This window comes from Podarcis gaigeae (assembly GCF_964106915.1).
Source record: "Podarcis gaigeae genome assembly, chromosome: 12".
Lineage (NCBI taxonomy): Eukaryota > Metazoa > Chordata > Lepidosauria > Squamata > Lacertidae > Podarcis > Podarcis gaigeae.
In genome coordinates this window covers 24,821,780-24,836,129 of record NC_139688.1, presented here as the reverse complement: position 1 = coordinate 24,836,129, position 14,350 = coordinate 24,821,780, and the positions used below count along the sequence as shown (strand labels likewise).

The 14,350-nt window shown below is 41.6% G+C and overlaps 1 protein-coding gene across 1 annotated transcript in view; it reads left to right on the top strand.

Annotated features, from left to right (window-relative positions):
• Nucleotides 1-14,350, top strand: part of LOC310827938 (macrophage mannose receptor 1-like) — a 50,048-nt gene that overhangs the window by 6,481 nt on the left and 29,217 nt on the right. The window contains exons 9-14 of the mRNA XM_083704616.1: nucleotides 1,512-1,625; nucleotides 1,858-1,973; nucleotides 9,621-9,769; nucleotides 9,853-10,049; nucleotides 11,620-11,738; nucleotides 14,142-14,220. Coding sequence (XP_083560742.1) covers nucleotides 1,512-1,625; nucleotides 1,858-1,973; nucleotides 9,621-9,769; nucleotides 9,853-10,049; nucleotides 11,620-11,738; nucleotides 14,142-14,220 — 774 coding nt within the window. The remainder of the gene's footprint in view (nucleotides 1-1,511; nucleotides 1,626-1,857; nucleotides 1,974-9,620; nucleotides 9,770-9,852; nucleotides 10,050-11,619; nucleotides 11,739-14,141; nucleotides 14,221-14,350) is intronic.

The following is a 14,350-nucleotide window of genomic DNA, read 5'->3' as shown; positions in this document are numbered from 1 at the left end:
TCTAATCAGGCGTACGTCAGCAATGAAACAATAAAGCACCCGATGTCAGTGAAGTTCACTTTGATTCAAAGAAGCAAAACCACTCAGTCCTAGTGGTCACAGCAACCCTTCCCAATAGGTCTTGCCCCAATGAACCAGTAGCGAGGGCTAAAGTTCCTTGCCTTCCCACTGCTTTCTAAGGCTCCCCTCCTGGTTCCTTCCCTGGCAACCTAAGACTCCATTACCATGTCTCTCGTTGCTCCTCCCTCTTCATTTCTCTCTGTGTTCTAGGACACCAGAGGAGAGGGGAGCTGGTGACAGAAGGAGGAGGGAGGCTCCCTGGATTCTTCAGCAGGCTACCTCATCTCTGTCTCCTGCCCCCTCTTTTCTCCTGCCTCTGAGTCTAGACTGCTCTCTGTCCTAGCCTCCTCCTGTTCACTAAAGCCTGTTGCCTCTTCAGCTTCTGAGATCTCTTCCTCCTGCTCCCTCTTCTTCCTCTGACCACGCATTGTTGCCCCACAACCAATTTCCTGGCTCTGAGCCTTCTTCCCTTGGAGCTTCCCCAGCTGGTGCCTCCCACCACTCCTCAGCATCCAGCCTATCCATGATGGCTATTTCCATTGGATTCATTTTTGTGTGAAAGACTGGACTAATAAAATACTGAGGATCTATCTTGCACTTCCACTGGTGTGCCCACACAGCCCCAACTTGCAACTATCCTGTGCTACCTTTGCATTGTCCAGGTAAGCGGTAGCACTGGTGTCAGGAGAGTGGCTCTGCAACACTGCCCCAACATGCCAACCACTTTTCTGGAGAGTGTATGTTAGAATTCTGTGAGAACAGAAAAATAGCATGTAGCGTGGTGCTAGAGGCACAATTTGTCTTGATAATCTCACATTTTTAAAAAGCGATTTCATAGCTTTGGTACCAGTGCTTGGGTGCAAATTGTCTGTTGAAATTTCGGAAGCCAAAAAAGTTGAAAAGCATCCTATTTTGGGTGGCAATGCTTCAATCCCCTGCATTTCTGATGTTCTTAACCATAACCAGAAAAAACCCCAAATGAATCATGCAATTAGTTAAAAAATAAATTGCAGAATACATTTTGCAAAGTTAAAGACAGCGTATAAAGAGAGTGGGATTCAACTGCTCTTATAGCAGAATTTGGATTACCTAGATAAATATTTTTTAATAGAACAAATGAATGCAGTCCTGAATTTTTGTGTTTTAAAATTTTTCATAAGTGTGAATTAGACCACATTAGCCTTAAGTTCTCAAGATAGAAATGTATTTTCAAATGCTACAAACTCCTGTTTGCCTGTCATTAACAACTTCTCATTATTTTTTCTTGGTAATTGTACTTCGTTGGTTTAGACTATAGATTTCATGTAATTGAGAAATGCAGTTTTCTAGCATGCACAACAATAAAGAGTTTTGCATTGACCAAAAATGCATCATATGTAAAAAATGAAAATGTTTAAGGCAGTGGGTCCTTCTTGATTGTGATTTATATTTCTTCACTTTTCTGTCTCCAGAGGGGCTACTGGGCAGATAATTATTGTGAAGAGGAACTTGGTTACATCTGCAAAAGAGAACCATTGGCATTTCTTTCTGAGGAAGCTGAAACTGCCAATCCGGATTGCCAGAAAGTAAGTCTAAAGTAAACTGTGTAAGGTAGAAAAAAAGAAAAAAGGTAAAGGACTCCAGGAAGGTTAAGTCCAGTCAAGGGCGACTATGAGGTGTGGCACTCATCTTGCTTTCAGGCTGAGAGAACCGGTGTTTGTCCACAGACAGCTTTCCAGGTCTTTCCAAGTAAATTAGGTGCCCTGAACTTAATATGGCAATAAAGTGTGTCTATTGACTTTTTGAATATTTTGACAGGGCTGGAAAAGGCATGGATCCTATTGTTACTTAATTGGACAAACATCTGCAACATTTTCAGAAGCACAGGCATTCTGTGAAACAAACAAGGGATCTCTGACTTCTGTGGAGAACAGGTATTATTCTCTCCCCCCACCCTGCCTGACATTGGTTGACATGCAAAGTAACATTTATGTCATGGGAATCAAGAAGTGAGGTAAGCTGAGGCTTGAACATGCTCAGTTTGAAACCTGCAGGTGCTGCCTTGTGATTGGCCAAAGATCTGCAGGATACAGAAACCTCTTTTGGAGCAGAGACCCTTTTTGGACCTGGAAAGGGTCACCAGGTGAGCCTGGGTCAATTTCCCTAGGAGGACTTCCGGTCGGCGCCAGCGATCAATGGCGGACTTCTCCCGGAGCTCCGAGAGAAGTCTGCTCCGCGGGTTCGGGTCCTGCCGCTACGGCAAAGCGGGGACCCTTAAAAATCGCAGGCAGTGAAGACTGCGAACAAGGAGGCTCGGCGGGTGCCTTAGGGGTCTCCCCAAACCAAGAAGGAGCCTTTTTAAAGGCTTCGGAACGGCGGGGGGGGGGGGGAGCGTGGCACTGAGAGCTGTCACCCAGTCCGTGGAGCGAAGCCGCATCGCCATTATCGGAGAGCGCTAATTTCTTCCGGCAAATTGGACTTAAAAAACAACTACTCGTGAGTAGGATTAAAAAGCTTAAATTGGACTCAAGAATTTTATAAATTCCGTCATGGGAAAAGGTACAAAAAGGAAGTCTGCCTTTCCCGATCTGTAGACATAGCAAAGCAAAGAGACTGCTAAACTGTAACCTTCGAAGACTATATCTGCCTAAGTGTAACCCATTGACAAAAAGCAAGATTTAAACCCCCCACTTAGCCGGCAGGAGCGGTGGGGGAGAATTCCTGCTGAAAGTCTATTACCTGCATGAAAGGAGAAGGGAAACAATATCCATTGTCTTTGCATCCTAAGGGAGGACTGCCTTGAAAGGGATAAAGACCTCTGAATTGTGGAACAACTTTGTGAACTTTATTGAACTTTGGGGAAAGATACTGTATTGGAGGACTGTCTTTTAAAAACTGTTACATATCTGCAACTATTTAGAAAAGAGCTGGGACTAGGGCTTCTCTCTCTGTAAGAAGAACCAGGGGGGGACTTGTAAAAAGTATCTTTATTTTAAAAGACTGTGAAACTAAGTTGGGAACTTCCCCCCCTAGAGGAGACTTTGTTACTTCTTGAAACAACTAAGCTACTAGAAGCCCAGGCAGTGGAAATTTCCTATTGAAAACAAATTCTCAAGTCTGAGACTGACCTTGACTGGGCATGATAGTGGCATGGCAAATGATAAAAGAAAAATAGAATCATTTCAGGAGAAAAGTCTTAGATCCGGCAGACAATACAGAGTTGATACCTCACAGCAACGAAGGGCCTCACTGACAGGAGCAGCTGCTGCCTCACAAACAAAATCTAAAACTATGTCATCAGAAGACGTTTTGACTAAAGCACTGGAAAAAATAAATCAATCTTTGGAACTTCTCACGAAACAAGGGAGTGACACAAGTAAACAAGTTGCAGAAACAAATAAAAATGTAGCTGAGATTTCAGCAAAACTTGATTTGAATACTTCAAGCATAAAAGAATTGGGAACACAAGTTAACGCAAATGCTCAAAATATAGAGAAACTTTTAGAAGAATCAGCAACTACTAGGAAAATTGCCGAGGAGGCAAAGGAGCTTGCAACTGCAACACAAGAGAGAATACCACCGGTTGTTAAGAAACTGGCGGACCATGATTTGTCATTTGCTATGTTGGACCTACAAAGGAAAGAACAGAACTTAAGATTGAGATTTGTACCAGAAAAAGAACAGGATAATTTGGTGGATTTTCTTACAAAAGAATTCCTTGACTTTTGGCAAGAGGGCCTAGAAGAGGATGAAGTAAAGATTGTGAGTGCATTTAGACTTGGAATAAGACAAAAAAGGAACAAGGCAAGAGACTGCTTGATTACTTTGAGATCAAAGGAAGAAAGAGATAAAATTCTGAATCTGCCCTACCAAAAATTACTGGAAATTGAAGATTCTTCTGTGGAGATTTTTAAAGATATTCCTAAGCCTATTCTAGATGCGAGAGGTGACTACAGAGAGTTAGTTATATTATTGAAGAAAAGCAGAATCTTCTTTAGATGGGAATTTCCTCAAGGCCTGTCTTTTAAATACAGAGGGGGAAAAATAAGAATTAAGACACCGAGCGACAAAGACAAATTTTTGAGAGAACACGAAGAAGACCTTGTGAAGGAGGCGGAAGCTGGAGAGGAACCAACACCATCGGGAAAAGGAATCTTGGACTTAGCAAACTTATCGCTTGGATTGCAGCCACCAACAGAAGAGGAACAACTAGGAGCTGTAGGAGGAGTAAGTAAATAACCCTATCATGGCTTTGCGACTTCTGAGCTGGAACTGTAATGGTTTGAACATTCCTCGGAAGAGGAAGAATGTATTTCATATACTAAACAAGCAACAACTGGATTTAATTTGCTTACAAGAGACACATGTGATGAGAGCACATAGAAGATTACTTATTAACAAAAAATTAGGACAAGAATTTGCCTCATCTGATAGAGTGAAAAAAAGAGGAGTTGTTTTATATGCAAAAGACAAACTGATGCTGAAATTGATATTTAAAGATGAACAAGGAAGATATCTGGCAATTGAAATTCAAATCCAAGGACAGAAATTTCTGATTGTAGGAGTCTATGCACCGAATGAAGGTAAATCTGAATTCTTTAAGAAGTTGCATGAGATCTTGTTGGACTTTTTAGAATGGAATGTAATTTTGATGGGAGATATGAATGGAGTTGTCTCCACAAACATGGACAAAGCGCAAAGACAAGTAATATCGAAGGATGGAAGACTACCAAAAACTTTTTTTGAATTGACTGACAATATGGATTTGGTTGACATCTGGAGAACAAAGAACCCCCTTGAAAGAGAGGGAACCTTCTTTTCTGAAGCCAAAATGACCTGGACTAGAATTGACCAAATATGGGTTACTAGAGGATTGGCACCAAAGATAAAAAAGTGGAAATCTGCCCAAAAACATGCTCTGACCATAACGCCGTGAAGATGGAAATGAACCAAACAACAGCTGGCACCTTCAGATGGAGAATGAATGACACCCTATTCAGAGACAAAGAATTCTGTAAAAAGGCCCAAAAAACATTGAGAGACTATTTTGAGATCAACCTGAAGACCAATGTTGAAAAAAGAGTAATCTGGGACGCAAGTAAAGCCGTTATGAGAGGGTTCTTGATGCAATAAAAAAGAGAAGCCAGAATGCGAAAAAGGATAAGATTTTGGAAAAGATAAAAGAAGGAGAAAAGAAATTAAGATCAAAACCAAAGTCTCAGGAGATCTTGAGAGAAATTAAATTATATCAGGTCCAGTATATGGAATTGATGAACCAAGAAATAGAATGGAAAATAAACAAATGAGACAGAAGACCTTTGAATCCGCCGATAAATGTGGTAAATTTCTGGCTTGGCAATTGAAGAAGAGACAAAAATTGAATACAGTGACAAATTTGGAAGTGGATGGAAAGAACATTTATAACCCAACTGAAATTAGAAGTTGTTTCCAGAGATACTTTAAACAATTGTATGCACAAGGGCCACAAAAAGACTCTGATATAGAACAATTTTTGGAGAAAAATGGATTGAAGGAAATTTCAAGTGAGGGTAAAGTACTTCTGAATCAGAAAATAACTGAACAAGAAATAGAGAGTGCCATTCAAAGTATGCAACTGGGCAAATCTCCGGGGCCTGATGGACTGACTTCCAAATATTATAAAGCTTTAAAGGAATGGATACTACAACCTTTGAAGGAAGTCTGCAACGAAATTCTTGAGGGGAAAAAGGCACCTGAAACGTGGAAAGAGGCCTACATCACGCTTATACCGAAGACAGAGACTGAGAAGACCCAACTTAAGAACTACCGCCCAATTTCTTTACTAAATGTGGATTACAAAATCTTTGCTGACATTTTAGCTAGAAGATTGAAAAAAGTATTGATGGGGGAGATTCATAGTGACCAAGCAGGCTTTCTCCCGAGAAGACATTTATCAGATAATGTAAGGAATATAATAGACATTTTGGAGATGATAGAAGTTAATATAAACACAAAAGCTGTTTTGATATTTGTGGACGCGGAGAAAGCCTTTGACAATATTTCTTGGACCTTTATGAAGAAGAATCTCCAGGGTATGGGGGTAGGCCAAGGGTTTGAAAACGGTATAGGCGCAATATATTCTGAACAAAAGGCTAAACTTATAGTGAACAATGTGATCATGGAAGAACTTAAAATTGAGAAAGGGACACGTCAGGGGTGCCCAATCTCCCCGTTACTCTTTATTTCGGTCCTGGAGGTTTTGTTAAACATGATAAGAAAGGACCAGCTGGTTAAAGGGGTTCAGGTCGGAGCGAAACAGTATAAATTGAGAGCTTTTGCAGATGATTTGGTACTTACATTACAAGAGCCAGAATCTAGTACTAAAAGAGTTTTGGAACTGATGCAAGAATTTGGTCAAATGGCAGGGTTTAAATTGAATAAGTTAAAAACGAAGGTATTAGAGAAAAACTTAACAGTTATTGAGAAAGAGAAGTTTCAGAATGAGACAGGTTTAACTGTGGTCAAAAGTGTAGAATATTAGGGGATCAATATGACAGCTAAAAATATGAATTTATTTAAAGATAACTATGAGAAATGTTGGAAACAAGTGAAAAAAGATTTAGAAATCTGGTCAAATTTGAAGCTTTCCTTGTCTGGTCGAATAGCAGTTATAAAGATGAATGTATTGCCTAGAATGTTGTTTTTGTTTCAAACTTTGCAAATTGTGGACAAGATGGACTGTTTCAAGGGTTGGCAGCAAGATATCTCTAAATTTATCTGGCAGGGCAAAAAGCCCAGGATAAAATTTAAGATTTTAACTGACGCAAAGGAAAGAGGGGGATTTGCCCTGCCAGATTCGAAACTTTATTATGAATCAGCAGCTTTCTGCTGGTTAAAGGACTGTCTGCTTCTCGAGAACACAGACATTTTGGATTTGGAAGGATTTAACAATTTCTTTGGGTGGCATGCATATTTGTGGTATGACAAGGTTAAGGTTCATAAAGGTTTTAAAAACCATACTGTCAGGAAAGCATTGTATAATGTCTGGATTAAATACAAAGACTTGCTGGAGAACAAAACTCCAAGGTGGCTGTCACCAATGGAGGCAAAAGCTTTGAAAAAAATTAATATGGAGGCTAAATGGCCAAAATATTGTGAAATTTTAGAACAGGAGGGCGATAAGTGGAAATTGCAGAGTTTTGAGAACTTAAAAGATAAAGTGCGAGACTGGCTTCATTATTATCAAATATTGGAGGTCTATAAGTTGGACAGGAAAATTGGCTTTCAGGTGGAAAAATCAAAACTGGAAACAGAGTTGCTAGAATCCAAAACTAAGAATTTGTCAAAAATGTATAACTTGCTGTTGAAATGGAATACACAGGACGAAACAGTTAAATCAGCTATGATTAAGTGGGCACAAGATATTGGTCATAACATTATGTTTGCTGACTGGGAAAGGTTGTGGACCACCGGTATGAAATTCACGGCATGTAATGCCTTGAGAGAGAATATTATGAAAATGATCTATAGGTGGTACATGACCCCAGTCAAGCTTGCAAAAATTTACCACTTATCAGATAACAAATGTTGGAAATGTAAAGAAAATGAAGGTACATTTTTTCACCTCTGGTGGACATGCCCAAGGATTAAAGCTTTCTGGGAAATGATATATAATGAAATGAAAAAGGTATTTAAATATACCTTCCTGAAGAAACCAGAGGCCTTTCTCCTGGGTATGGTAAGCCATGTGGTGTTAAAGAAGGACAGAACTTTTTTTATGTATGCTACTACAGCAGCAAGGATTCTTATCGCAAAGTATTGGAAGACACCAGATCTACCCACTCTGGAAGAATGGCAGATGAAGATGACAGAATACATGGGACTGGCAGAGATGACTGGCAGAATCCGAGACCAGGACAAAGAGACAGTGGAAGAAAATTGGATGAAGTTCAAAGACTATCTTAATAAACATTACAAAATTAATGAAGGCTAAAAAGATATGGGTTTAAAAATTAGTGGTTTGCAGGGGCGTTGATTAAGGAAAAAGAATAGAATTAACAAAAACTATGGGAAATATGGGAATGGATTTGCTGATAAGATAAATGAGATTAGAATACAGAAGGGGGAGGTGTGAGGAGGTCGGTGAAATTAGGTTTAGAAAATAAGGTTTGAATTTATACTTGTTTTTGATTTGTTTGTTTGTTGGTTTATGTTTTTATTGTTGTTTGTGTCTATATGTGTCTATTCAAAACTTTAATAAATATCATTTTTTTAAAAAAACAATTTCCCTAGGAGCAGCCCCTCTCCATCGACTTCTATTGTGATTTGTGATTAAATCACCCAGACCCTCCAAATGTCACTATTTTCCAGGGACGTCCCTAATTTAGAGAAGCTGTCCTGGTTTCTGATTTAATCGGGGAATGTCCCACTTTTCCTTAGGATGTCCCTATTTCCAATGGAGAAATGTTGGAGGGTATGGAGTTATCTGACCCTCTAAGTCATCTGAAGGCAATCCTGTATAGGGAAGTTTTGTTTAATGTTTAATGTTTTCTTATGTTTTTATATATGTTGGAAGCCGCCCAGAGTGGCTGAGGCAACCCAGTTAGAGGTGGGTGGCATAAATAGTAAAATTATCATTATGGAATGAGACGTTCCTATTTCCATTGGAGAAATGTTGGATGGTGTGGATCACCCTCTTTGCTGGCATCGGTCCCACCAGCTTCTCAGGTCACGTGACTGAGTGGAACAGTCCTAAGATCCAGTTTGAATCCTCCTCCCTCCTGCGCTGCCCATCCCATGTCCCTGTTTCAGGGCTTATGATGGTTTAAGGCCCTCTAGGCTAGGAGGAACCAGGAGGGTCCTGGGAGATGTGCTGGCATAGCCTGGCTGAGCTCCACTTGTAACCCAGGCAAGCTCAGCCCAACAAATTATGTTTCAGGATTCTAAACTGCCATTTTGAATTATCCGTTCTGCGTTTCTTGTGAATTTCCTATTTGAGCTGCCACCTGTGGCTTGACTTCCTACCCAGAGAGCCTTTAATTCCTTGTTATAGATTTACTGGTGGACCTGGACAATTAAGACTTTCAGCCTCCATGTGTTTCCACCTTAAATATGTACATCCTTTCTAGAATATCTTCTTAAAATCTTAATATTATGCTGTACAAATATGAGTTCCATACAGTGTTTTATTTCTAAAAAAAATGTTTAGGGGTACTCTCATTTTCCTACTCAGTTTGAAATATTGCCCCTCAATGAGGTCAAACTTTGATTCACAAAACGTTTAGGGGTATGTGTACCTTTGTGTACCCCCAGAAAAAAAGGACTGGTTCCATATATTACCTGAGGGTAGCTGAGGTTCACCCACTTTCAGCTACATGCTCAGGTTGCAATGTGTAAATGTATTGATCCGTGATGGTGGAGCTATAAGCGTAGCCACTCCCCCTTGGTCACTGTGATCCACCCCTTGCCCTTTGAATTGGTGAGAGCTGGCCCATCCATGGTAAGCCATTAATTTAATTTTAAAATCTGGAAATTAGAAATCACAAACACACAGAAACACAAATGTATTTTTTAATACAATTGTTATGTATTCTTCTCCACAGATATGAGCAGGCCTACCTGACTAGTCTAGTTGGCTTTCGTTCTGAAAAATATTTCTGGATCGGCCTTTCAGATGTAAAGCAACCAGGCACATTCCACTGGACCAATGGAGACAGTGTTCTGCTCACCCACTGGAATGCAGAAATGCCTGGTAGGTGCTGCCTGAAGCCTAACTGAGATTGTATTTCACAAAGGGTTTCAACTGAAGTGGCTCTTGTCTTGTGTCTCCAAAAGGGCAGCTTCCGGGCTGTGTTGCCATGAGAACTGGGACTGCAGCTGGATTGTGGGACGTTGTGAACTGTGAGGAGAAGGCACCTTTCATCTGCAAACAACAGGCAGAAATTGTGACAACTCCTGCCCCAACAACAATTCCCCCTCCCCCATGCCCAGAAGGATGGCATCCAAGCAATTCTAGAAGCGTGTGCTTTAAAGTAGGTATAGAACCTCTTGAGTCAAAGTTCTTGTATTTTTCAGTAGCAGAGCAAAGAGGGAAATAGTGGCTTTTGTCTGTCAGTGAACCTTTAAAGGTTTTTGGGAGTGCAACTTTTAGTTTCAGTTTAACCGCTCAGCACACATTATTGTTATTCTTTTTATTGTGCAGTTTCGTTAAGTTTATTTGAAGTTCAAGATTTAGAAGGTAGAGGGCAGAAGGTAGATTACTGGTTTGGAGAAGGCTGGGAAGGGTTTCTGCCTGCCAAATATTTTAACATTATCAGCAACAAAATGCTGATATTGTTCCTGCCAGTGCACAAGCAGCACAACGGGGTGCACTGCCCCGTCTCCCTTCTCAGCCTTGCCGCTGCAGAGATCCATCAGTCACCCTCCTCCAACGTGCGTCCGCAACTCATGCTACTGTACATGAGCACACATTACTCAGCAGCGTAAACACACAACAGTGCTGGCTTGAGGTGTGGATACTAGGCTACGTTTATTGAACATAAATCAGGACAAAGAAAACATGGCTTCTCTCCTTGTCATTCTTCTCGGAGAGAGAGAGACAAACAAAAGTACAGTGGTACCTCGGGTTACATACGCCTCAGGTTACATACGCTTCAGGTTACAGACTCCGCTAGCCCAGAAATAGTACCTCGGGTTAAGAACTTAGCTTCAGAATGAGAACAGAAATCGTGCTCCAGTGGCACGGCGGCAGCAGGAGGCCCCATTAGCTAAAGTGGTGCTTCAGGTTAAGAACAGTTTCAGGTTAAGAAAGGACCTCCAGAACGAATTAAGTACTTAACCTGAGGTACCACTGTAATACAGAGCAGATGTTCCGCTCACGGGACTCCAGCAATCTGTGCTGGAATGTAAACACAGACATGTGACATGTAACAATCCCACATATCTGCAGCAAGGGTAGAATGGAATTCCCAACACTCCACACAGACAGGACAGAGAATTAAAAGTGATATAACATGAAGGGCGTTTTTTTAAAAAATAAAAAAATCTAGAGCAACCTTGTCCATCATAAACTTTAGTAATCATCGATAATTAAGATAAGCTTTTTGCTTTGTTCTTCACCCTGTTAATTGATGCCTCTTCTTACATCAGCAGCTAATTTGTGTTCTGGATAAACCAATTGTCATTAGTTCCAGTCTCAAAAAAAGAAGGGAAGTTTTGCTGACCTGGTGCCCTAAGAGCTAACTTTATTATGGGCTATTGCGCAGTGTCTGGGGGGCCCAATGGAGGTTCTTCTCTCCAAAACACTCCTCCACTTCCGAAAACAACTCCTTCTCTCTGCAGAGGCATAGGAGGGGGGGGCGCCCTGGGTGTCATCACTGAGGAGGCTGACATTCGGTGCACCACCCACCGGCGACTCCCAAGCCTACCCTGAGCTGTCGATGTGGTGGTGGTGAGGTGACAAAAAAAAATATGCCACCTGGGTACCACCTGACTTTGCTGTGCCTCTGTGTCTCCGTGTGCAGCAAGTGAGGTGAACCCCAAATAATCTTCCTAAAAGCTGGTGTTTGTGACAAATATCTAATTGTATTCATATGCATCTAGGGCTATAACAAAGACCTTCGGGACAAGAAAACTTGGTTTGAAGCAGAAGATTTTTGTAGAACAATTGGGGGGAACCTCATGTCTGCTCACAATAAGGAAGAGCATCAGCTGCTAAGAAGGTTGGAAGTTCCATAAAATGTTTATTCACGTTGCCTCAGAATCAAAAGCAATTCTGGTTAGGGATGGGGAAGAAATTTGTTCTGTTTGCATCTTAATGTGAACTTCCCAATTTTATGTATTTACACCCCTAAACCAGTAGCTGGAGCAAAACTCATATCTTTTTTAAAAATTCACACTCTAAACCCCTCCATGTCTCTCATTCACACACTAACGACACAGCACCAGAGGGATCCCTCCAAAATGCTCTTTATTCCAAAGGGTGAATCCACATCCTAAACTGGCAGAATCAGAGATCACAAAAGCAGTGTCATCCCTCTCTTCACCTTGCCAGGCTTTCCTGAAAGCAGATGCTGACACTGGCACCTCCTAGCTTCCCTTTCATTCTGCCACTTCTTCTACACTCTTTCCAGTGGCCAATGGCTAGAAGCTGCCATGTTGTTTCTTAGAAGTCCTCCTCACAGAACAAGCTCTGTTCTTTGAAAGGTGAACCTCTGGGAATTTTGAAGTGGCAGCTCCCAGCCAGTAGCTCCTAGAAGGTGTACCACTGCTATTATACCATTAAATTGTTAGGTCATAAAATTGTGGGTTTGTGGGGTTGTTTTTTTTATAAAAAGTACACTGCAGCAAACGCTGAACAGGGAAAGCATTTCAACTCAGCCTTAGTAGCTTTAATCACCTTTAAGATTTGTGCCTCATTGTGGTAAAAGGTAAAGGTAAAGGTACCCCTGCCCATACAGTCCAGTCGTGTCCGACTCTGGGGTTGCGCGCCCATCTCGCTTAAGAGGCTGGGGGCCAGCGCTGTCCGAGGTCACTTCCAGGTCACATGGCCAGCGTGACGAAGCTGCTCTAGCAAGCCAGCACCAGTGCCACACACGGAAATGCCGTTTACCTTCCCGCTATAAAGTGGTACCTATTTATCTACTTGCACTTAGGGGTGCTTTCGAACTGCTAGGTGGGCAGGAGCTGGGACCGAACGATGGGAGCTCACCCCGCCGTGGGGATTCAAACCACCAACCATACGATCGGCAAGAGGAGGGCGACCAAAATGGTCAAAGGCCTGGAAACAATGCCTTATGAGGAACGGCTAAGGGAGCTGGGCATGTTTAGCCTGGAGAACATGATAGCCATATTCAAATATATAAAAGGATGTCACATAGAGGAGGGAGAAAGGTTGTTTTCTGCTGCTCCAGAGAAGCGGACACGGAGCAATGGTTCCAAACTACAAGAAAGAAGATTCCACCTAAACATTAGGAAGAACTTCCTGACAGTAAGAGCTGTTCGACAGTGGAATTTGCTGCCAAGGAGTGTGGTGGAGTCTCCTTCTTTGGAGGTCTTTAAGCAGAGGCTTGACAACCATATGTCAGGAGTGCTCTGATGGTGTTTCCTGCTTGGCAGGGGGTTGGACTCAATGGCCCTTGTGGTCTCTTCCAACTCTATGATTCTATGATTCTATGATTCTGAGTCCTAGGCGCTGAGGTTTTACCCACAGCGCCACCCGTGTCCCTTTTGCCTCATTGTGGAGAGCCACTCAATTCATCATTATCCTCTTCCGAGAAGGAACCACATAATCTGAAATGTGAATTGCCCCTTTCTCTTTCAGTTGTGTAACAGATATTGCAGATATTCGTATAGGCACGTGTGCTAGAATAGCAGAAAGAAGGCAGAGGAGAGAATGGCTGTGGTGCTGCCTCAGTACCTATTTTAACTGAGGATTAACAGTATAAGGATCAGGCACAGTCAAGAAACACCAAACAGTTTTTGTATATAATGAAGAAAGGACTGGGATGTCTATTGCGATTAGTCAGATATTTTGTTGGGTTGCTTGTGATATATTTTTTTTATCAAATTCCTAAATGTGCCCATGGGCCCAAAAGGACAGGGGCCTCAGGGTTTATAAAGTTGTCAGCTGTAAAGATCCAGACTCAGCATTAAATGTGGGTGTGCCTAAGAAATGTCCACATGTGATATGAACACACAGGGAGTTCCTGCTCTGAATGGCACACCTGTTCTAGAAACCTGATACTCTTTAAATAAATGAACTGATGACTGTTGCATTTATGCTGTTCTAGCAGTTCGAAAGCACATCAAAGTGCAAGTAGATAAATAGGTAAATGGCAGGAAGGTAAACGGCGTTTCTGTGCACTGCTCTGGTTCGCCAGAAGTGGCTTAGTCATGCTGGCCACATGATCCGGAAGCTGTACGCCGGCTCCCTCGGCCAATAAAGCGAGATGAGCGCTGCAACCCCAGAATCGGTCACGACTGGACCTAATGGTCAGGGGTCCCTTTACTTTTACTTAGAGAGTATTAATAGTCCTTATTTTGAAAGTTTCAAATCTCTGTATTGAAATTCATTCTTTGTTTCGAGTTTTCTGCACTCTATAATTATTTTTTATATATTTTAGAATTTGTGACCGCCTGTGTTGGATTGGTTTAAATGAGTTGGAGCCCGATAAAGGATTTTCTTGGACTGATGGATCTCCTGTAAGTAAATGATTAATGCTGATGTATTGATACCAAAATTATTATTAGTTTTAAGGTTCAAGCACTCCTGCCCTCATACTAAACTCTGACAGATCCCATAGCAGTATTTTAAATGTTTAGCCACTGACAT